The 23,307-nt window shown below is 41.1% G+C and overlaps 1 protein-coding gene across 2 annotated transcripts in view; it reads right to left on the minus strand.

Moving 5' to 3' along the window:
- The window catches only part of LOC145413626 (uncharacterized), a 31,702-nt gene extending 8,964 nt beyond the window's left edge, over nucleotides 1-22,738 (minus strand). The window contains exons 1-11 of one of the 2 annotated variants that reach the window (XM_080283287.1): nucleotides 22,684-22,738; nucleotides 19,354-19,630; nucleotides 18,588-18,668; nucleotides 17,092-17,197; nucleotides 16,048-16,233; nucleotides 14,690-14,769; nucleotides 8,047-8,107; nucleotides 4,208-4,258; nucleotides 2,674-2,747; nucleotides 2,054-2,366; nucleotides 1,310-1,537 (exon numbers count right to left, since the gene is read on the minus strand). In XM_080283287.1, coding sequence (XP_080139413.1) covers nucleotides 1,310-1,537; nucleotides 2,054-2,366; nucleotides 2,674-2,747; nucleotides 4,208-4,258; nucleotides 8,047-8,107; nucleotides 14,690-14,769; nucleotides 16,048-16,233; nucleotides 17,092-17,197; nucleotides 18,588-18,668; nucleotides 19,354-19,628 — 1,455 coding nt within the window. In that variant the 5' untranslated portion in view covers nucleotides 19,629-19,630; nucleotides 22,684-22,738. Of the gene's footprint in view, nucleotides 1-1,309; nucleotides 1,538-2,053; nucleotides 2,367-2,673; nucleotides 2,754-4,207; nucleotides 4,259-8,046; nucleotides 8,108-14,689; nucleotides 14,770-16,047; nucleotides 16,234-17,091; nucleotides 17,198-18,587; nucleotides 18,669-19,353; nucleotides 19,631-22,683 lie in introns of both variants that reach the window. The other variant, XM_080283284.1, reaches the window with a different exon arrangement.
- Nucleotides 22,739-23,307: the final 569 nt, after the last annotated feature.

The following is a 23,307-nucleotide window of genomic DNA, read 5'->3' on the forward strand; positions in this document are numbered from 1 at the left end:
TGGGCCTCTCTCTATCCCAGTATGCTTTTCCATTCCATCCTTCCACCCTCATCCTTGGTTTCCCTCTCCCCTTTCCTTCCATTTCATTCATATGCTTTGTACTAGTCAAAATCTCCCTCTATGTTTGCTCTACATGTCCAGATAGTCTCAGGGAGCTCTTTATATCACTCTCCAGCACATCCACAGCAACACCACAACATTCGAACCTCCTCAGTTGTCTGTCTCTCCACATAGCTCCATGCATTCCTTTTAGGTAACTCACATCCATTCCCCTCACTCTTGATTTGTCACCTTTGAATAAAGCCCAAGCCTCGCCTGTATTTATTAGTATGGAGATCATAGTACCATTATGTAATAATCATTTTACTTTTTTTTCACACTTCATCCTTTCATCTCCAATCCTTGTTCATCAAACTACCTGCATATGTGGAGGCACTCAAGGTCTACATATCCTTACCATTCAGCCATGCTGTCTTCTGGGTTCAGTTCCTCAAAACCCATAACATTTTTCTTTGGTACATTCACTTAAAAATTTTGCTTCTTATGCACACGTCCAAACCCAGTCATTATGTCTCACAACTCCCACTTGTTTTTACTTAAAAGAACAGTATTATCAGCAAACAACAGTGTGGTACATGGTTTCCACACCCTAAGCTCTCTCATACTAGACACTCCAGCATCCACTGCACCACCTTGTATTTCTTTTATAACACCATCTTTGTTCAGTATATACTGAACAACCATGGAGACATGACACACCCCTGTTTCAGTCCAACATTCAAATAAAAGAATTTGCTTAGTAGATTTTCCACACACACACACACACACACACACAGCCTACCTCTGCCCTTGCACCCTCATACATTCTGTTAACAGCATTCGGCAGTTTCTTATCTACATATATAAAATTGGCACCTTTCACATTACTTGTTTGACTCTGCATCCATGACAGCAGAATACAGCTTGTTTCCAATTTCTAAGTATTCTCCCTTATACACCTTGGAGATCTCTAGAGGCATATTTATTAGGGATCTTATCCAGTTTGCATGATATCTGTAGCAATCTGCTGTTATTGGATACAATTTTTTCTGTATTTCTTCACATTAATATTCACTGTAGTTTGGTTGTATAGTGTTGGGTAGCTGTGTAACTGAAATTAAAACCAGAGCAAGTACTCTTATGGACAACTTAAGCTAAAGAGAGTGTATAAATAAGGACCTTGGTCTACACATTCCATCCCTTTTCTAAACACCTCCTCCCAGTTCCTCTCCTGCCATCATCATCATTATTGTCATGTACCCTTACTCACCGACTCAGCAGCATCTTGTACCTTATCCACGACGTGTGCTGCTGCGTGTTGAATCCCCTCACCCACATCTGACAACTTATCTCCCAACTTGTCCAGCTTATCCCGAGCCTCATCTCTCCATCGGTCTAGCTTATCCCGAGTTCTATCCCCCCACTGATCCAGCTCATCTCCCCACTGGTCAAATGTTTCCTCTGCTTTCTCTCCCAGGGTGTTGACTGTATCAGTGACCTGAGGGTGGAGGAGGGGATAGGGGTAACCATACTGTATTTGCTCATGCATGACAGACACTCCATTTGTCTGTCTATCTATATCCAGATACCTTAATCCTGTGAATAATCATTTGACTATGCTTAATTGTTTTCACTCACACTTCAGATGTTTACATGACATGCTTACAGAGCAAATGCTCACACAACAAAATAATGCTCACAGGACAAATGCTAACATAAGTGCATAGCATATGCTCATACAGCACAAACTCACATGACAAATGCTCATCTGAGAAATGCTCACATGACAAATGCCCACACAACATTTAACTCTCACAAATGCTCGTAAGACGTCTTTTCACACTACATATTCTCACCGAGTATATGTTTGCCATCTTACTAATTCCTCAGCAGTCTCATTTCCACTGTCTGCATACTGTTGTATCCACTGCTCTCACTCACTTGTATAATCACAGTAAAGTACAGTTTTCAGTACAGTATATGGGTACAGCTGCTTCACATACAGCAGACTCACCCGATTCCAGCCTCTCTCTAGCCATCCAGTGAATGATGGTCGCTCGTGGTCCTCCTCTCCTCCTTCTCCTATGGGCTCCACCCCTTCCCCAACATCTGTCCGCTGTGGCCCCCCTGCAGGTACAAGAGGCTCCACTCCCTCCGCCACCTCACCTGGCCCGCGGTACTCATTCCAGTACTGATTCTGACCCTGATACTGGTTCTGGTTCTGGTCCTGGTGCTGGTTCTGGTCCTGGTCCTGGTTCTGGTTCTGATACTGGTTCTTGTCCTGATACTGGTCCTGGTTCTGGTCCTGGCCGGTTCTGAGGCCCCCCCTGCCAAAATCATCATCATCATCATCATCATCATCATCATCATCATCAACATCAACATCATCATCATGACCCACCAAACCTGAAGTAGGTATGATCTAGAAACAGGAACAAGGAAGAGTTGAATGTTCTTTGTTTAATATTTTCCACAAATTAAGCCTTTTAACAGGACTTCTTTAGGTTGATGACACTAATAATATAAATGTACACCATCACCATCCTCATCACATCAAAAAAATCATCACACCTTCAACATCACCATCACTAAGCACTGTAAGTTAGGGTCAGTGAAAGAAGACTATACACTCACTTGCTAGAGTAGTCCTGCCTTTTCACCTTCTTAGCAGGGTTTTGCCCGGTCGTGTAGTAGAATTCTGGTTCGTCCTCTTCCTGGAAAAAAATGTAATATGGTAATCATGAAGAATCTTAACCCTCTCATGGTCGGCACAACTCTGGTATTGTATTCCTGCTAATACCGAACAGTTTGATTTAAATGAGTAAGTCATACAACCCTGAATATCGATGTTGTCACCATTAACCCTCACATGGTCACAACAGCTCTAGTATGTTATTCCTGCTCATGCCAGAAATATTATTCATTTGAGAGTTTAGTACAAGCATCTGAGTGTTAACTCTCTTGTCACAATAGAAATTTTAACCTCTTCAGATTGAGGATGTAATTATTGAAGAGTATTTTTACAATCCTATACACCAGGAAACCATTTACTATGCTGGGTAGTAACCATGTAACCAAATTATGGTGCCTGGTGGTTTAATGGGTAATTAAGGTGTGCCAATCGAACTGAGCCTGTGCAGGTTTATATCGAAGGATTTTTTAGGTTTATTGCTCACATAATGCCACTCAGGGATAAGTGAGGCTGGTCACTCTAAACTTAAATGTCAGGACCAACTTGTCTTGCCCCGGGCTCTTATGCTCCTCATGAGCCAACACAGGATTAGATGATGATGATGCACCTTCATACATAATATTAACCCGTGGATTGCAAGCCACAGCTCAAGCTGGTTAATGTTGCGTTGCAAGCCACAGCTCAGGCTGTGCTGGCTGTGCATCACCGTTAACTACGCGACCCCTACGCAAACTTACACGTGGCCCTATGCAAAGATGAAGAGAGAGATTTTTTTTTTTTTCACCAGATGATGCCCTGGATGTTTATCTTCAAGCTTATAATAAAAAAAAAAAGCTAAAAAAAAAACATTTTTTCTTCATTTCTTGCACACCAGTCCATGGGTTAACAGCATTCAGCACCCCATTGGTTCAGCATATCCCAAATCCTGTCCCCCCTACTGATCCAACTTGTCTCTCCATTGGTTGAACATACCAGACATGGGGTCTATTACTGGGTTTCTATTGCTATTACTATTACTTTTACTTTCAGTTGTTCTCTATTGTATTACTATTACTATTACTTTAGTGGTTATCTATTATAGTACTATTATTATTACTTGGTCATCTATTATTATTACTATTAATATATTATTTGCAATAATGGTAGTTATTTAAAATGAAAATGGTTATCATTTTCATTACTGTTGGGAGGCTGGTTATTGTTGTTGTGGGAGATGCAGTTGCCAGATAGCACTGTCTTAACTTATTATCAGTAGGTTGACATTGCATATATAATTTATTCTGTTGACAAATGAAGAGTAAATAAGTGTCAGTAATAGGAATGTAATATACTATTATCTGTAACTTTGCCTTCTATTACTATTACTATCACTATTACAGCCATGATTTTTAATCTGTTACTATTACTCTGAAAACCTTGTAATAGTCTTTTACTATTACTATTACATATTACTATTACCCCATATCTGGAACATACCCATGAGCTTTCCTCTGAGCTGTGTCCCAGGTTGTCAATGGCATTGGTGACCTGAAGAAGGAGAAAGGGGATGACAGGGTAGCCACATATGTTCATAAGACAAACTTTTAAATAACATAGGCTTACATGCCAAACACACACAAAAAAATGCTTCCAAGACAAATAACGACAAAAACTCACAGTAAATGTTTACAAGATAAATTCTCTCACTACGCTTGCTCACATGACAAAACAAAAGCTCACAACATACACTTCTATGACAAATGGTCACACAACATAAACTAACAAAACAAATGTTCACAAAGCATATACAACATAAATTCAAAGGATAAATTGTTTGATTTTCATTTATAAAGGCTCCATCATGTTTGCATATATCAGCCTTGGTCACCTAATGGAGGCTTTCCATGCTGCCTATCTCTGGCAGTGACCCTATTAAGTCCCTTATCCCTGAGGTTACACACTGTGACCTCGTCTCAGGTCTTTTTTGGTCTGCCTCTCACAACCCTACTCCCAGCGTATACACCTTTCACTTTCTACACCCATTTGTCATCCCTCATCCTCTCCACTTGCCCAGACCATCTGCCTACCCCTCCTCATCACAACACCGATACACTCCAGTTCCATCCTTCCTCTCAGCTCTTCCATCATAAACTTAACCCCCCCTAGGCCTCACATTCAAGGATGTACTACACATCCACCTAATCGCTGTCATTTCTGTATGTTTGAGTCTACGAATATCCTCCAGGTCACACTACCATACAGCATTACACTCCTAATATATGCTCTCCCCAACGCACCGCACATCGAAATCAGCATTATCTCGCACTCTGCCTAATTCCACATCTCTTATGCACCCAGTCATCACAAATACTGTACAAGATGGATTTACTTCCCACACCCTTGTGGCAAACAGTGCATAGCCACTCTCCCTCTTCTTATTTGGTGCCACTACCAACCCTAGATAATATCACTTTTGTTATACTGTATCTGCATTTACTCTCAAGCCCTTGTGCCCCATACCATCTCTCTTCCTAAATCTTTCCTCTACCTCCCTTTCATTCTCTGCAGTCAACACCAAATCATCAGCATACAACATTTCCCACGGGACTCAATTTCCAAAGCCATGTGCAAGGGTTTCAGGTACCATGAGAAACAATAAGGGGCTCAAGACTGACCCTTGATGCACACCAGCGTTCACGGAAATCTCTGTTTACTCTCACCTGGGTGCGAGGACCCACATACATAGCCATAACCACTCTAACCAGCCACACCTCAATCCCAAGCTTTCTCATTGCCCACTTCACCACTTCCCTAAGGGCTATGTCAGAGACCTCCAAATCAACAAAAACAAAGTACAGATCTCTTTTCTTTCCTATATATTTTTCATGAAGCTGTTGAACAATGAATATGGCATTAGTGGTTCCTTTACCTGGCATAAACCCAACCTGCATCTCATCAGTATTCACACATTCTCTGATCATACCTTCATGAACTCTCTCCATTACCTTCGTTATCAGCTCCAAAAATTTTATACTTCAATAATTTTCTCTTTTCTGAGCATCATCCTACCACTTATACACATTTACAATATTATTCTTCAACCAGCCATCTGGGACAACACACTCATATATTATCGTATTTATCAAATCAGTAACTAGCCCCACTCCTTTATCTCCTGTGGCTTTCAGCATTCACTCCAGACACACCTCTGCCATCCCCATCCACATCCTGCCTATTGCCCTGCTCACAGTAGTTGCATCAATCAGAGGCCAAGGGCCAAACACTGGATCCGCTGATTCCAAACCTTCCCTGTTCCAGTCAAACTCCTCATTCAGCAACCGGTTATAATGCTCTCTCCAGGCATCTTTAATATCTTCATTGTTCACCGCTACCTTTTTTTCATCATTCTTTACACACTGCTCACCTATGATAACCATTTTCTGTCTTCATCTGATGTGAGGAACAATACTCACATGACAGATGAGCATGACAAAAACCTGCATAATAAATACTCATTGGACAGATGCTAACAGTCAAGATATGTTCACACAATACCCTCTAAGCGCACTTTCTTCAGTGTCATTATAAACAGACTTCTTTACTTCACATCTTCATAATTCACATTGTTTCTTTACTTCAGATCTTCACGATTCAAATTGATTCTTTGCCCACCAGCCCTTAACCCGTCACGTCCCGAGGTTTTCTGCACCTCCGACATCCCCCAGTCCCGAGGTATTTTCGAAAAATTTTTTTTTGGCTAAAACCTTCGCTTTTGGTGAGAAACATCGAAAATTCATAGAGAAATCGCTCACCTGAGGTTTAAAGTGCCCAATCCAGGTAGGAGTTCCTCCTTACCTGAGTGGGTTTTCTAACATGCTGGCACCAAAGAAAACGAGTTCTATGGGAGGGTAACTATTTTATCCACTCATAAACGGTATTTATTTATTTACTTGGTACGAATGTATATGTAGTATGACAGTATATTGGTTTTCAAGCAGTAATAAAGGCATTATAAGCATTGTTTCACTCACTAACTAATCACCATACCTGACCTATTTTTGCCACATTACCTGATCATTATTTCTGGCTGTTTCTTCTTCTAATGCTATGTAAACATTGTCCTCCACATTGTCATCGATTGGGGAATCACTCTGGCCCTGAATAACTTTACTAGCCAGGTCACTGGTAACAGGTCCTTTGCCAAGACAATGGCGTGAGGGGGGGAGGGGGGAGGTTATGCAGTGTAAGGCATTGTCCCTGCTTGGTATCTTGTACAGGAATAGAGGAAGGTGTCCTGTGTATACATACGAAAAATCACGTGCGAAAATTGAAAATTGTGCAAATTAGGGACCTTGCAATTGCACGACGTACTGGTATGTCGCCGGGACTGGCAAATGCAAATCGTTGCAACGTATCCATACGTCGACGGGATGGGGCGGGTTAAAGCCCATGTCCCACTGTCAGGAACTTTCCCACGAGAAGCCACAATCTTCATGTCTTTGTGTGTTGCTCCATGTCTTTATGAGTAACGTAGCATGACTTAGCAATGATGTAGCACTGACGTGGAGAACTTGGTCATTCTTCGCGGTTCTTGGCACACTACGACAATTTTTGGAATGTTCAAAAATTGTTGGCATGGGCTTCGACAAGGAGGAGAACATGACATGTTGTGACAGTAACGTCATTTGTCTTAGCTGTGACTTAGCGTGTCTTAGCTTGTCGTAGGGTGTTGTAGCTTGTCGTTAGGTGTGATGACGCGTTGTAGCAATAACTTGGAGACCAGATCCCGAAGGCCCGCTGTGACACACAAAGTTATACCTACAACAGGCAAAGTTATACCTAAGGTATGCTACGACAGCTTACGACACGCTACATGGCGATGTCTTGGCGTGACATGGAGTCAAAGTGACCATTATTTTTTAACTGAGGGATGATCGCAGTGTGTTGTCAGGATAACGTGATGCTTCTGTAGGGTGTCATGGGATGTTGTAGCAATGTCTTTGTGTGTCTTAGCATTAACGTGACTGTGTCGTGAAATGGCTGTTTAGGCCTACCGTTTGAGGTATGATCGTGGCATTTCACCAAGATCATACCTCGAGGGTAAGATCGTGGTGATCGGGGCCATTCTCGAAGATGAACTTGAATATGGTACACAGGCCTTACACTCCCTTTATATTCCTCAGCAGTCACATTCCCACCACTCTTGCTCCATTGTATCTTATTAGCTCTAAACACTCCACTCACATTCCTTGACAGGCTTATATCCACTGCAATTACTTCACTGTGCCCCAACAAGAAATACAGTTTCAGTATGCCTTCATATGGACCGGACTTACCCGATCCCAGCCTCTCTGTAGCCATCCAGTGAATGATGGTCGCCTCTGTTCCTGATCCAACCTGGAAAAAAATATCCAATATTATCATCATTATCGTGATCTCTAATAAATGGGATGTGTAGGATCTAGAAATAGGAGAATGGAGGAGTTAATTATAAATGTTCTCTAGTTTAATTGGTATTTTCCACTAGTTTGACTTCAGTATTCAGCATACAGTCACTTTAGTGGTGTTTTTTTATCACAATGCACTCAAGCTATGGCAGCCTTTTGAAGTGATTGCTGGTAGTACAGTATGATTAAGCTCTAAGCTCCAAACATCCCCTCTCCCCATCCGCCTTCTCCTCTCTTTACCTCCTTTACTTTCCTCTCTCCCTCTACTTCTTCCCACCACATCCCTTTTTCTTTCTCTGTCACCCTCTCTCTACCCCTTGCCCTCTTTCTGTAAAAAAAAAAATAAAAAAAAAAAAAATAATAAAATCATGCTGCATATAACTACCGATACCACTTAGTTTCATGTCAGTTGTAGCAAGACACTTGAGTTTGTTGCTGTACTGTATGAGGGATAAAGTAATAACACTTGGACCTAAATTTTAGTACAAAGTTTGAGTCAGACATGAAAACTGTGCATGGGAAGATCCCAAGGCCAGACTTACAGTTTTCTCAGGGTGGGTTCAACCAGCTCAGTTTGGCCAGATGCTGAATTGAGTTTGACTTCACAAAGTTGGGCTCAAAGCTGCAGACTTGGGGCATACCATAATCTGTGCTCAGATTGGTCACAATGCCCAATTCTGACTATATAATTCAATAAATAAGGCAAGATAAACCAAAAAGGTTTTACAAAAACATTTATCTACAATTAGTTGTCATCATCTGCGTTGATATTTTTCTTTTGGTTAGGTTACTTTTTGTGAAATCCTGCAAGCCTCTATTGTAGCCTGTGTTTTAGTAATTATGTTTTTTTGGCAGATGCAAGTATTATATGCTCAGAAATAAGTGTGCATTAATAAAGCTTCCAGTATATTTATTTGAGCTTGAGTACAGTACGAGAGCTGAGAAACTGCCTGTACAGGAGACAGAGTAGTAGTAGTAGTTGTTCCCTAGGCAGTCTGGCCAAACAGCCCCGAGGAGACAGAGTAATTATGTATGGTGTATCTTTACCAGGAATAACACAAGTGGGGTTCCCCAGGGTTCAGGGTTGGTCCCAGTATTGATCCATCTTCTGTCTATTGCCAGACACCTTAATCCCAAAAGGGGTGGCCACAAGCAAATCACCTCCATGTCACCATGTCCCCCATCATTTTACTGCCTTCCCAGCACCTCTCATATATACCTCTCCACTCGATCCCTCAGTCTCATCCTCGGCTCCCTCTCCCTCTTCCCCCTCCACCTCACTCACATACACTCTCTTCATTATTCTCTTACTCTCCATCCCCTCCACATGGCCAAACCACCGCAATTTATTTCTCCTAATGTTCTCTATATTGATCATTGCTTATATTAATGGAATAAAGTAGAACTCAACAGCACATTATCAAAGTTTGCAGGTGCATCTTACCAGGGAGTGATAGGCTATCATTACAAGAAAATTTGGTCATGGTAACTGAGTGGTCTACCAAATGGCAGATGCCGTTTAACATGTAAGGGTCAGGTGTTGCGTATTGAAAGTTTGACAAAAGAAAGGATGAAGATGTTTAAAGATAGCAGCAGTTTCTCGTATCAGAGACCTTGGGGTTCGTTTTGTTTTGTTTCATTTGTAAAGGCTCCAACATGCTCGCATGCATTGACCTTGGTCACCTAATGGCAGCTCTTCATGTTGCTCAGTCTCCCCCTCATCACAACACCAATACATTGCAGTCTCATCCTCCCTCGCAGCTCTTCCATCGTAAACATAGAGCCCCTCCCCCCCAGCCATGCATTCAAGGAAGCACTGGAGATCCACCTAATCATTGTCATTCCTGTACATTTGAGTCTACAAATATCCTCTTCCTTTACTGCCCAGGTCTCACTGCCATGCAGCAACACACTCCAAACACATCCCACATAACTGCCCAGGTCTCACTACCATACATCATTACATTCCTAGCACATCCCACACACAAAGGTCTCTTTGCATGGAGGAAGAGCCCTCTCAGTGTCAGGTGAGGCAACAGCTCCCAGAACTTCTTCCAACCACTCCTTACTCTGGCCACAGAGCTAGTTCCAGCCCCATCTCCAGAACATAACATGTCTCCCAGGCAACAAATCTCTTCCACACACTCAAGAGACTCACAGCAAGATCAATCCTTTCATGTCTGACAGTCTCCACAAACTTCCCCTGACACACCACATGCACAATATCAGCATCATCTCACAGTCTATCTCTAATACCGCTACATCTTTTATAAACCCACTTATCACAAATACTACACAAGATGGAATTACTTCCCATGCTGTTGTGGTAAACTGCACATGGCCACTCCCTCCTCTTTGACAGTACTGCCACAAGCCCTAGATACCATCACTTTTGTCTTATCTGCATTTACTTTCCAGCCCTTGTGCCCCATACCATTGTTTCACTTCCTAAATCTTTCCTCTGCCTCCTTTTCATTCCCTGCAATGAAAACCAAGTCATCAGGATACAACATCTTTTATGGGAGTTTATTTCTGACATCATATGAGAGAGCTTCAGGCAACATGATAAATAATAAGGGGCTCAAGACTGATCTCTGATGCATACCAACATTCACGGAAAGCTCATCATTCAAATCTCCATTCACTTACACCTGGGTGCAAGCACCCACGTACAAAGCCGTAACAACTCTAACCAGCCACTCTTTGATCCCAAGCTTTCTCATTGCCCACTTCATCACCTCCCTAAGGACTCTATCAGATGCCTTCTCCAAATGAATAAAAACAAAGTACATCTCCCTTTTCTATCTTGTATATTTTTCCTGAAGTTGTCAAACAATGAATATGGCATCTGTGGTCCCATTGCCTGGCATAGACCCAAACTGCATCTCATCATTACAGCATTTACTCATTTCCTTATATTTTCCAGAACTCCCTCCATTACCTTCATTACCTAGTCCAAAAGTTTTATTTCTCTATAATTCCCCCCTTCCGGGGCATCACCCTACCCTTTGTACACATTTACAGTCACACTTTTCAGCCAGTCATCTGGGACAGCACACGTGTGTATAATCGTAATTATCAAATTGATAACTAAGCCCTCTTCTGTATCTCCTGAGGCTTTCAGCATTTCAGTACTCAGCCAAGACACACCTGCTGCCTTCCACACCTGCATCCTGCTTATTGCCCAGCCCACAGTAGCAGTGTCAGTCAAAGGCCAGTGACCAAATACTGGATTGGCTGACTTCAAACCTTCCCTGTTCCAGTCAAACTCCTCTTTCAGCAACCAATTATAATGCTTTTTCCAGTTATTTTTAATATCCTCCCTGTCCACCACTACCCTTCTTCATCATTCTTCACACACTGCTCACCAATAATATCCCTGTTGCCTTCATAAATATATTCTTCCATTCAGTGCTACCTAGGTTGTCCAGTAAAAGTCTTTGAGGCTTAGATTTTGCCTGTGTACCACTTTTCTAACCCAACACTTGGCAGCCAAGTATTCCTCTTTGTCACCACCCTTTTTCCATTTCTGGAAAAGCCTGCTTTTTTCCTAAACTGCAGCTTCTATCCCATCATCCCACCACCACGTTACCTTATGTCATGGAAGGCCCCTTGTCCATCCACACACTGGATCAGTAACTCTCAAGAGTTTATTCTTGAGAGCTCTGTACCATTCATTAACACTTTTGTCAACAGCTTCCTGTTTAGCCACCACTCTACTCCTCATCTCACTATAGAAGGCACCCCATACTGCTTGGTGTTTCAACATTCATATTTTCCTGCAAGGTGCACAGATCCTCCTCTTCACTGCTCGTACTTTAAGCACCATGCCATATGAAAGTAATTTGTGCTGCTACTTACACGCTTTGCTCCCTATAACTTTAACATCCCTCACCAACCTCCTATCAGCCCTCCTGGCTGGGAAATAGACAATCTGGTTACACTTTCTCCCAGACTCGTATGTAATCAACCTACTCTCTCTTTTCCAGAAATGTGTGTTGCATGCAGTCATGTTCATTGCCTCCCCCAATTCAAATATCCTTTCCCCTTCCACATTCCTCGCACCATATGCACATCTCCCATGTAACCCTTCATATCCTTGAACTCCTTCACCCACATGGCCATTTAAATCCCCTCCCAAAACTACAATCTCTTTATACCCCATACCACTTACTACATAAAACAAGTCATCCCATTTTTCCAAAACCTAAAATTCTTTCAACAGTGTTATGAAGCATTAAAAATTAAAAAGAAAGCCTTCATTTATGGCACAAAATTTTACCCGAAAGAGTAAAGATATCATTTCTGATGTTAACACTAAATGAAAAGTATCACCAGAACAGAAGCTGTTCAGAGAAGGGCCATTCATTTAATCTTTTAAGAGTCCCAGTTACAATGATTGGCTGAGGGAACCAGACTTGTATCTGAAAGAAGACAAAGGTATATGAAATGAGTGATATAAAAATAATGGGATTTAACGATGTAGAAACCGTGATGTTCTCTCATAGTTCCTTGTCATGTTCCCACAAGAGTTAATGACCTCGTACTGAAAGGTTGTAGAGTTAACACAAGGGGATATGATCTCGTACTGAAAGGCTGTAGAGTCAACTTAGAACAATTACTCCTTTACTAACGATAGTGTTATAGAATGATGTAAATTCCCGGGGCATGTTTTAATACCTATGCTAACACATTCAGAAGCTGGTTAGAACACTTCTCAGTTGAGATAACCATTTATGAAGTCAGAATTACCCTACTAGCATTCTCATACATTAAAAGATAATGTTAATTATTTTTAAAAAAAAAAACGACGTAAACACCCCGCTACTAGTTTTATGATACATAAACAGGCAAAGGAAATAAAATATGAAATAAAGTATGTTCATAAGCATAAGCTTGTACTTATGATTCCTGCTGGTGAATTTCACTCTTGATTTTTTTTATTTTTACATTTTTGTGAAAATTAATGTTCTTCGGGTATGTTGACCCTTAAAGGTGATCTTCCTGCTAACCTCAGTACGGCTCAGGGTTGGGTGGAGGATAGTCTTCTTGCTGTTCTACGTCATACATTTAGTACAGTACTCACATTAGCTGGAATAGGCAGTGAGATTAACCTTTCTAGTACAGGGAGAGAGAGAGTACAAAAGCACAGTTCATTATTTGACAGATGCAGGAGCTTCAATGCCCTAACATGGGACTTCACTAAAATCAATAAAGTAATGGGTGTGAAGCCGGAGCTTCAAGGCCCGAATATGGGACCTCAATAAACTGGCTAGTCTATGGAAGTAAAGCACCTCGTTTCTGGAACTGTTTGTGAGAGAATAGATGGAAAGGGCCGCTCTGAAATGGTACCACATCCATAATGTGTTTCTGTTACCTACCGGTACAGATCATCATCATCGTCATCAGCATATAGTAAACCTGTTTACTTCTATGAATAGGATGAATAGATTACAGATATATTGACTGGAAAATGGCAAACATTTCGCCAGTAAAAAAATAAAAATAAAAGTAATAAAGATCAGGTTGAAAATCGCATACCAGTGAGTTTCACGTCAGGTATAGAGAAAAATACATCAGTCTACGACTGTATTATGGATAAATTAATAACACTTAGAAATCTGCAGATTGATTAGGAATGCCTAACATACTGTAGCTTCAGGAGAGGAAGGTCCCATCTCACTAGGTTGCATGAATTATGCAGTTAGTATTCATTATGGCAGACATACTGTGTAGTCGATATTGGTTAAGCAGATTTTCATTTGACATTTCTTAAGGTAACCTACCTCGTTAAGGAACTACTAGGTAAAGTAAAGAGCTTTTGAATAACTAGGATCTAGCATAGCTGGACAACCAAGTGGTTAACTAACAACAGAGATTAATTGTAATTGGTGTATTCTTACGCTGTTGAGTAGCCATCACAAGAGCGGTTCCCTCGGATACAGTGTTGGGTTCAGTACTTTTCATTACCTATATGAATATGTGCCAGTAGTCATGAAATACTCATTGACACGAATTACTATAGCAAACTTTGTCATTTGTAAAATTATACTTTTTGTGCAGTTTGTCAATAAGCATTATTTAACCGAATGACATGCGTACAATTAAATAGCATATCATTGTCTGCAGGTGTCTTAGCCAAAAATTATATGTAACAACTACAGAAGGATATGTGCAGTGTAAGTGGGTGGTCTACCAAATGGAAGATGCCATTTAACACAAGAATCAGGCAATATATGTTGGAAGTTTAGCGTAGTGAGAAGAAAATGTGAGCACGATAAAAAGAGCAATGCCTTGTGTCAAAGTCTTCTGGGTTCATGTTCATATGATATAGAATTTTCTCAACAGGATAATGATTTACTGAAAAGGTTTGACACAGTCTCTATCAACTCCTTCACCATGGAAGGTTTATCTGTGTCAGTCATCATCATCATCATCATCAAGCAGTGTAAAACATTAAGGGTCAGTGAAACACCACAGCTGTTATCATAAGCACTGTAAAATAGTAGTCAGTAAAAGACTGTTCACTCACTCGCCATGGAGGGCTTCCCTCTTCACCTTCTTTGCCAGGCTTCTTTTCCCCTTGTGGTAGTATTGGGCCGCATCCTGTTCCTGAAAGAAAGAAAAAAATCAAGTCGTGAAGAATCTTAACTCTCTCCTGTTTGCTACAACTTTGGTAATACTAAAATATTTTATTCAACTAAGATTGAGAACAGGGAATGGCATAGTCAGTGTGGCTGAGGTGCACTGGCCACCCCTTAAATATGCCTGGCCACCACGAATTTCAGGGAGAATACCCCTGGGCTTCCCCTATAGAGTTCTTCTTGGACCACCCCATAAATAAACATGACGCCCACCCCATTTTAAAAATCAAACCTATGCCCCTGAGCATAGGAGTTTGAGGGCATCAATACTGACATTCGCTCTTTCATGGTCATGACAACTCTTAGTTTTACATTACAACTAATGCCAGCCGACTGTATTCAGTTGGGAGTGAATCAAGGAGCCGCAGCGTGTTGAACTTTTAGTAATACTGTAATTGGAATCTTAACCCTTTCAGCCCTAAGGCATAATTTTCTTAGTTTATGTTTGCCATCATCACAATCTTCCTCTAGAATATAACACACAACAGTCAACTTTACATCCAGATCCCCAGCTGTACTGGTGGGTGAACAAACCGTGTCCAAGAGTCTGACTGGTCTGGAACCTGAACTTGGGTTTTTCTGGTTTCCGGCTTGAGGTGATAGACACGCCACTGACTGCCTAACCTATTGTTAGCTAGCTTGGCCTAGATTTTTGTCGTTTTCAGCTTATTTCACATAGCCCATTGGCAGAATAAGATTACTGTTACTCCAAATTCTTTCCACAGCACTTCTTCATTACTTGTAGCCTATTGTAGCGAAAGTCTTATAACTCATTATTCAAGATGGAGATACACCACTTTTAGGCCAAGTTAAATTATTATAAGTATAGTTATTTTAGGGAAGATGAAAAATATACACAACTTACCCGAAGTCTCGGTGACAATGAATGAAAAATAGTACTGTATAAGCAGGCAATGATATAGGCAATGAGGAAAGTTTGTTGTCATGTATTTGGTTGCTGTGTGAGAGAGGATCAGCGTTTAAACATGCAATCATTTATGGACCTTAGCTCAAGAAAATTAAGTCTTTGATGTTATGCTTTCGTGGTGAAGTGTTTGATAGTAGTTTATGTGCTAAGGTAAATGTATAAGCAGGCAGTATCCTACACAATTTAAGAATGTCCGTAAATATGGTAATGGTATATTCTTTCAACTCAAATTCCCTTGCTGCATTCTCTAGATTCGAAGGTGTCTAACCAAGCGATCTCATGCGTACCTTAAAACTCAGAAATGTTTAGATGTGATACCTGACTGAACAGTTCATTCTCTTGACTGTTATGCTCTAGACTTAGGAGCTCGTTACTCAGATGTTCGCGACTCGTATCCTCTTGACTCACATACTCGCGACTCGTATCCTCTCGACTGTCGTAGCCGTATCGGTTTTGCTTGACCAACATAGCCACCATCAAAGTGAGCTCTTCAAGGCTGGGGTTCTGTAAAGGAAGACATCTTAAAGAATCTTGCTACTTCCAGATTTTTACTATGGAGGAATAAAACCATCTGGAAGTGCTAAAAATGTAAGAATATTCAGTTTTTAATACTTTACTGACACAGACTACATTGCTTTCACTGTCACACCACAAAATGTCTCACGTAGGGGGAATAAAATGGTCTAAGGTGGCTAGAAGTAACAAAGGTCCATTAAAGGAAAAACTTAGGTTTTTATTATGAACACATCTCCAGTGCAGTCAGTGAATATCTCAACATTTATTTGGTCGTATTTTCCACTTCAGCAATAACTGATTTGGGTGTGAAGATTCTGGTAGTTACATGAATCAAGATAAAAGTATATGAGGGAGGGAGGAGTGAGTTGGGGAGGGCAGTCAAATGGTTGGTGACAGAGCGACTTGGAGGCGTTTTGTCAGCGGCCACCCTTTGCGGGATTAGGGCGTCGAGCTATAGACAGATAGAAGATAAAAGTGCAGAGAAGCGATCACTTACAAAACAGTGTGGTTGTGAAACATAATTATGGTTAGCTGTACAGGCGGAGATAAAAGTAAGCTGTCTTATGCATAGTCAGGGACGTGCACAGGTGAGGCTCAGGTGGGTTACAGTCCCTGCCCGTCTGCCCTCCTGCCAGTTACAAAGTCTCTCTCTCTCTCTCTCTCTCTCTCTCTCTCTCTGATAGGTTAAGTTAGATTAGGGTAGGTTAAGTCAGCCAAGACTATGTTAAGACAGGTTAGGTTAGACTAGGATATATTTAATTAGATTACAAGAAGCTAGTCTGGATTAGAATAAAATAAGCTAGATTAGATGAGGGTAGATTTGGCTGGATTAGTACCGTGTCGTACCTGGTCTCTAAGAATCTTCTCAATCTCCTCCTGGGACCGGACTGGCTGCTGGTTGTAGGGGGAGTTCACTATGCTCTGGGCGATACGCCTCACCAGGATGTCGAACCTGTGTATCATCAACTTCATTATCGTTATCATCACCAGAGATCGGGAAAATATGTGAAGTACATAAAAAATATAGTTTCACATAAGTGTGTGTGTGTGTTTTTTTTTTTTAATCCTCTAGAGATGTACCTAAAATGACCTAAATAACAATATTTTTATCCGATCTCTGGTAATGACTCGCCACATCTGTCACCATGGACGTATATAAGACAGGTTGGTAGCCTGTCATCAGCGGCTCAGGGCCCTGCCACAGCCCTCAGACAACACCCTGACTATCCACACGCAGTCTTTTCAGTCTATAAGAATATGTTGACTGACAGAAGATAGCGTCTTACAGAAGAAAATCTGACCAAATCATGGTTACAAATTGCTTTTATAATCGTTCAGCAGTGAGTTATATATAGTTTATAGTACTATGTTTTGTACACAGGTCTGTAGCCAGAATTTCTTTTCAGGGGGAATCGTTAGCTAAGTCAAAAAGTTAATCATATGTTCCTTTCCATTTTTTTTTTATTAGCTATATGTACTTAATTTCTGTTCATGGCTTGCTGGTAGTGATCAACTGATTATTCGGTATTATACGAGTATAAGGCTATTGTTTTGAAATGTCAATAGATTTAAAGGGGAATCCACCCTTCTACCTCCGGGTGCAGGATTGGTTGTGTATCATCTCTGATTTTTTCCTGAATTTTTTACGTAAATAAAACACTAATTAAAACCATATATTTTAGTTTTTCCATCACACATTTTGGTGAAAGTACATAAAAAAATAAAAGTAAGATAGCCCAAATAACATTTTTATCCGTTCTCTGATCATCACCACCATCATCATCATCTTCATGTGTATTTTAACTATAATTATAGCATGTAATTCATGCCTCCTCCTCCTCCTCCTCCTCCTTATCATCATCAGCAGCAGCATAACTACTATTCACACACACACACACACACACACACACACACACACACACACACACACACACACACACACACACACACAAAGGAAGGGGGGGGGACTGAGGTAAGGTCCGGAAATAAAGACACAAAACATAAACATTGGAGAACTATCAACATCTTGCCCGGTCAGATGGGCTACACATTCACTCACACATCATTCAAGCTCTCGGAATCCGCGCTCCATCTCACAGGCATAACCATCGGCGCAAAGTTTTTTTTTTTCTCTGTAGATTATTATTACTGTTATTTAGTTGTATTAGTAAAATTAGCAGTAACAGTGGTAGTGGTAGTTGTCGTGGTAGTTGCAGTTATAGCAGTTATTATTATTATTATTATTATTATTATTATTAAAGTCCCAACTTCTTACACGCTCTCTCTCTCTCTCTCTCTCTCTCTCTCTCTCTCTCTCTCTCTCTCTCTCTCTCTCTCTTCACCTGGTCGTGTCGTCCGGCGTCCAGTCTGGGTCGTCGTCAGATGACCACAGTTTATTTTCTTCGTCGTCGTAGTCGTAGTAGCTGGAAGGGGAGCAACCCTTTTAGTACGAGAGAGAGAGAGAGAGAGAGGTTACAGTTGAGTATAAAGACAATGTAGGGAGAAAGAAGGGAGAAAAGAAAGCGTTGGAGAGAGAGAGAGAGAGAGAGAGAGAGAGAGAGAGAGAGAGAGAGAATGGTAAAAAAAAAAAGTGTGTAGTGATATACGATTAAGGATGAGTTGAGATATCAGGGCAAATTATCATCATCATCATCATCATCATCATCATCCACTTCAAGAAACTGCCTAAGGAAATGAATATGAACTATGCATCATCATCATCATCATCATCGTCATCATCATCATCATCATCATCATCATCATCATCGTCATCATCATCATCATCGTCATCATCATCATCATCATCCACTTCAAGAAACTGCCTAAGGAAATGAATATGAACTATGCATCATGATCATCATCATCATCGTCATCATCATCATCATCATCATCATCATCATCATCGTCATCATCATCATCATCATCATCGTCATCATCATCATCATCATCCACTTCAAGAAACTGCCTAAGGAAATGAATATGAACTATGCATCATCATCATCAATCAACATCATCATCATCATCATCAGGCACCCTCAAAAAAAAGAACCCAAGAACCTAAACAGTACCTAATCATCATCATCATCTCAGACGCAAACCAGCACTTACTCGTCGTCACCATAATCCTCGTCACTATAATCCGCATCATAAACGTAGTTGTTGTCGTCCACCACATAATCATCAGGCTGCGGCACCCAATCCGGATCGTCGTGGGGGCTTCCGGTGACTCCCTGCTCGATCCCGTGCGTTCCTCCTTTGCCCACGTCCTCGGGGTGCGTCTCTGCTTCCACGATGTATCTGTCCCCCTTGACGTACCTCCCCTGCGTCGGCACCACGAGCAGGAGACACGCCGAGGCCACCAACGCACACACGAGCACCCTCATCCCTGTAGTGGTGTGATAGACGAGATTATAAAACAGGGCTGTGTTCCAAGATTCGTGACGCCTCTTCCTTAGCGATTTATTCTGCACGTCATTTCTCAGTATCCTCTTCTGTGTTAGCAATAATATTAAAGAGATATAAATAACATACCGGAGAATAGACAAGTGTTGTAGGTATGTAAATCGCTAAGGGAGTGGTGTTACGGATCCTTCTGTATCGAAACAAACTTCGTCTTAGAGTCTGACCGGCCCCGAGAATTTACATATTAGCATAGTGTCTTAAAATGGAGGGTCGTTACTGAGTAGGGATGGCGGTAATGCGGGAAGAAGAAAATGGGAGTAATGTCTATCGTTACTGTGCAGAGATAGATACTAGGATTTTTATTTTATTATTTTTTACGTGTGGCCCCTCACAGGATGGTGCGTTAAGCCACAGGGAGATAGACCGATTTGGTGGTAATAGATTTATCGAATTGTGGAGGGATCTTTGTGTATTTATTGAGAGAGAGATTTGGGGAGCTGGCTATTTATTCTCTCTCTCTCTCTCTCTCTCTCTCTCTCTCTCTCTCACACACACACACACACACACACACACACACACACACACACACACACACACACACACACACTTTGAATGTGGAGAGCAAGTCATTAGCAAATCCTTCATGTTCATAATTTACCATTTTCTTCATTTACATTATTTTTCCTATTAATACTCATCTACTTATTCATTTTCCCATAATTTTCTTGTAATAATAATAATATGTATAATTTTCTATATAATTCATCTAGATTATTTTTGTTAGTACTAATATACGTAATTTGTTTTTATATATTATTTTTGCTAGTGCATGTCTAAATTTTGCCCTTAAATATGTATGTAATATTTGCTAGTTATGATTTAAGTGATTTTTCAAAGTCGGTTACTAATTTGGCTTTCCTGTATATCGTAAGCGCAGAATAACTATAGTCGACTCATTTTTATCTGGCAGAACTGGACCACTCCCCCATCTTGAATACTGAGTCGCGGATGCCTGAAATTCGATGAGGTAGGCGTGAATCTCCTTGGTTACTATACTTCTGTCACCTAAACCTGGCCCAGATTTTCGTCCTTTCGCAGTATATTTCACTTAGTGGCAGGAAAGGACTATACTACGGCTCCGCATCTTTTCCATAATACTTCTTCGTGACTAGCATCATGTTTTGGTGTCAGTGCTACATCTCAGCATTCAAGATGGAGAGATGGCAATTTTAGGTCAAGTTAAAGTAAAAGTAATTGAGTCAAACTTGATCCCTAGTGAAGCCAGATTAAAGTAAGACAGTATATTCAAATTTGTCCTCCAATCTGACTTCACCTGGCCATCACCTGAGCTGGGAGGGGTTAGGGTATTTTTTCAGGGTAGAACAAACACACCCTAATGCCTTCACGAACACCAGTCATTCCTCAAGATACGATTCCTCTACTCGCAAACCGCTATGTCATTATGATTGTTATTTTCTTTTTATCTTCGTACCTCTTAACGATTTTCTATTCATCTTTGGACATATAACAGTTGTGCTAAGTTGGTTAATATGGCCCCCCGGGTTCTTCACCCCTTCATTACTATTATTTATTTATTTATTTATTTATTTATTTTATTTATTTATCTATTAACATTATCAACAACCTGCCACAGTCCACCGCAGGACAAAGACCTGCCCCACCTGTCTCCACTCTTGATCTATTGGATGTTAGCCTGTCTCATCCAATCACGGCATATCTGTGAATTTTCCCTCTTTTCTTTCTCTGGCTCTTATCCCACTCCATCTCTGGTCTGCCACTCAGTTACCCGGGTTATCCATTTGTTATCCGTTCCCCAGAAGACGTAACCGGTACATATCTTTATTTTTGATGAAGGTGAATATACCCTCTTACTTTCGTCCGTTCCCGTATCCAAGAAGCTCCCTTTTATATTATCCCTCCATGTGATAATATTTTACTTTCCTCTCTAAGTACTCCTGTGTTAACGTTCCAGGGATATTGTTAGCATTAAGGTTTTCGATCCATATGTCAAAATAGGAAATATACACTGACTTTTTTTTTTTTTTTTGCACTTTTTTATCATGTTGCTTTGTTTACGAAACGCCCTGCACACCATTCTATTCTTAATTTGATTCGTTTGTCATGAAATGGATTTGTCTGAACTGCCTCTCGCTATACATATTTATTCTTCAACGTAATCCTGCTGTCAAACTCGTAATACTCTTCAAGACTACTTTGAGAGTTTTATAAGATCAGCCTCATTTCTTTTAGTTCCTCCCGTTAGTCACTGAAATATATGTTGTCAGCTATAACAGAGTACTAACCGTCAACATCAGTTCCTTTGCCACCTTAAACTTGATATCTGAAAAGTTCTCAAGACGTGCAGTAACTGACTTGGATTAAATTCTCTCTCCTTGTCTAACACCTCTACTGGTATCTTCTGGCCATCCTTAAGGTGTTTTGTGGCAGCGTGCCGTCTCTGTAATGGTTATCTGATACCATTACGTACGTTTCTGCTGTGCCATTCCTCGAACTGCTTTCATCTCACCCTTGCTGCTGTTTTAAGCGAGTCAGATACTTTCTCAGTTGCCTCACTCAGAGTTCTTCAAACTTCTTAAGTTTTCTCAGTTACTTGAAAAATTAAACGAAAGCATTTGGGGCCGAATGCTAATCGCCCACCAAAATATGTTGTTGGCTAAGGTACAAGTTACCTACAAACCAAATGTGAAGAAATTTTTTCAAAACTCTTTGGACTTCAGTCACCGCGTTTCACAAAAAAAACCGTTCATATTAAAAATATATGGCGGCTGATCAAATCCTCACCCAAAGTAATAGACTTCCGCACACCCCCATAGTTGTTGTATCCTGAAGGTTTGGTGAAAATTCGTTTACAACTTTTAGAGATATTCTGGCAAAACACACACACACACACACACACACACACACACACACACACACACACACACACACACACACACACACACACATAAAACTTAACTCACTGTAGCTCTCATACTCATACACCCACACTCTCACCTGCGTTGTCTGTACGTCTGTGTGTTGTTCAGTCCACGACCCGACTGAGGTATCGCCAGAAGTATACTGAAGGCGTCACTGCATACACCACATCATACTGGGGAGGAGGGAGGGGTAGGAAGTTGGGGGGGTTGAGGGAGGGATAAAAGACGGAGGGGTTGAGGGAGGTAGGGAGGTTGTGAGGGCTGGGGAAAGAGGGATATAGGAGAGTTGAGTTGGTGGAATATGAAGGGAAGGGGCTTAGTTAAAAGTGATGATAAAAAGGAAGATGAGAAAGAAAATAAGTGGCTGGAAAAGAGCGTGGGTGAGAGTGAGGAGTGGGGAGTAGGGGGTAGAGGAAAGGGAAGGAGAGGGAGAGTAAGAGAGAGCTGGACAGAGGGTGGGAGAGGGGGTGTACTGCTGTGTTTTCAGGGGGAGAGAGAGGGGGGGGGAAGGATTGGTAAGGATTGGAAATATGGTAGGTAGGTAGGTAGGTAGGTATGTAGAGGGTTTGAATGATGGTAGATGCATGAGAGAGAGAGAGAGAGAGGGGGGGGGATTCAATAAGGGGTGGAATTATGGTTGATGCAGGAGAGAGAGAGAGAGAGAGAGAGAGAGAGAGAGCCGACTTATCAGCGGACGAGC

This window comes from Coenobita brevimanus, chromosome 97, assembly GCF_032717465.1.
Source record: "Coenobita brevimanus isolate Jiangsu-jjx chromosome 97, ASM3271746v2, whole genome shotgun sequence".
Taxonomy (NCBI): domain Eukaryota; kingdom Metazoa; phylum Arthropoda; class Malacostraca; order Decapoda; family Coenobitidae; genus Coenobita; species Coenobita brevimanus.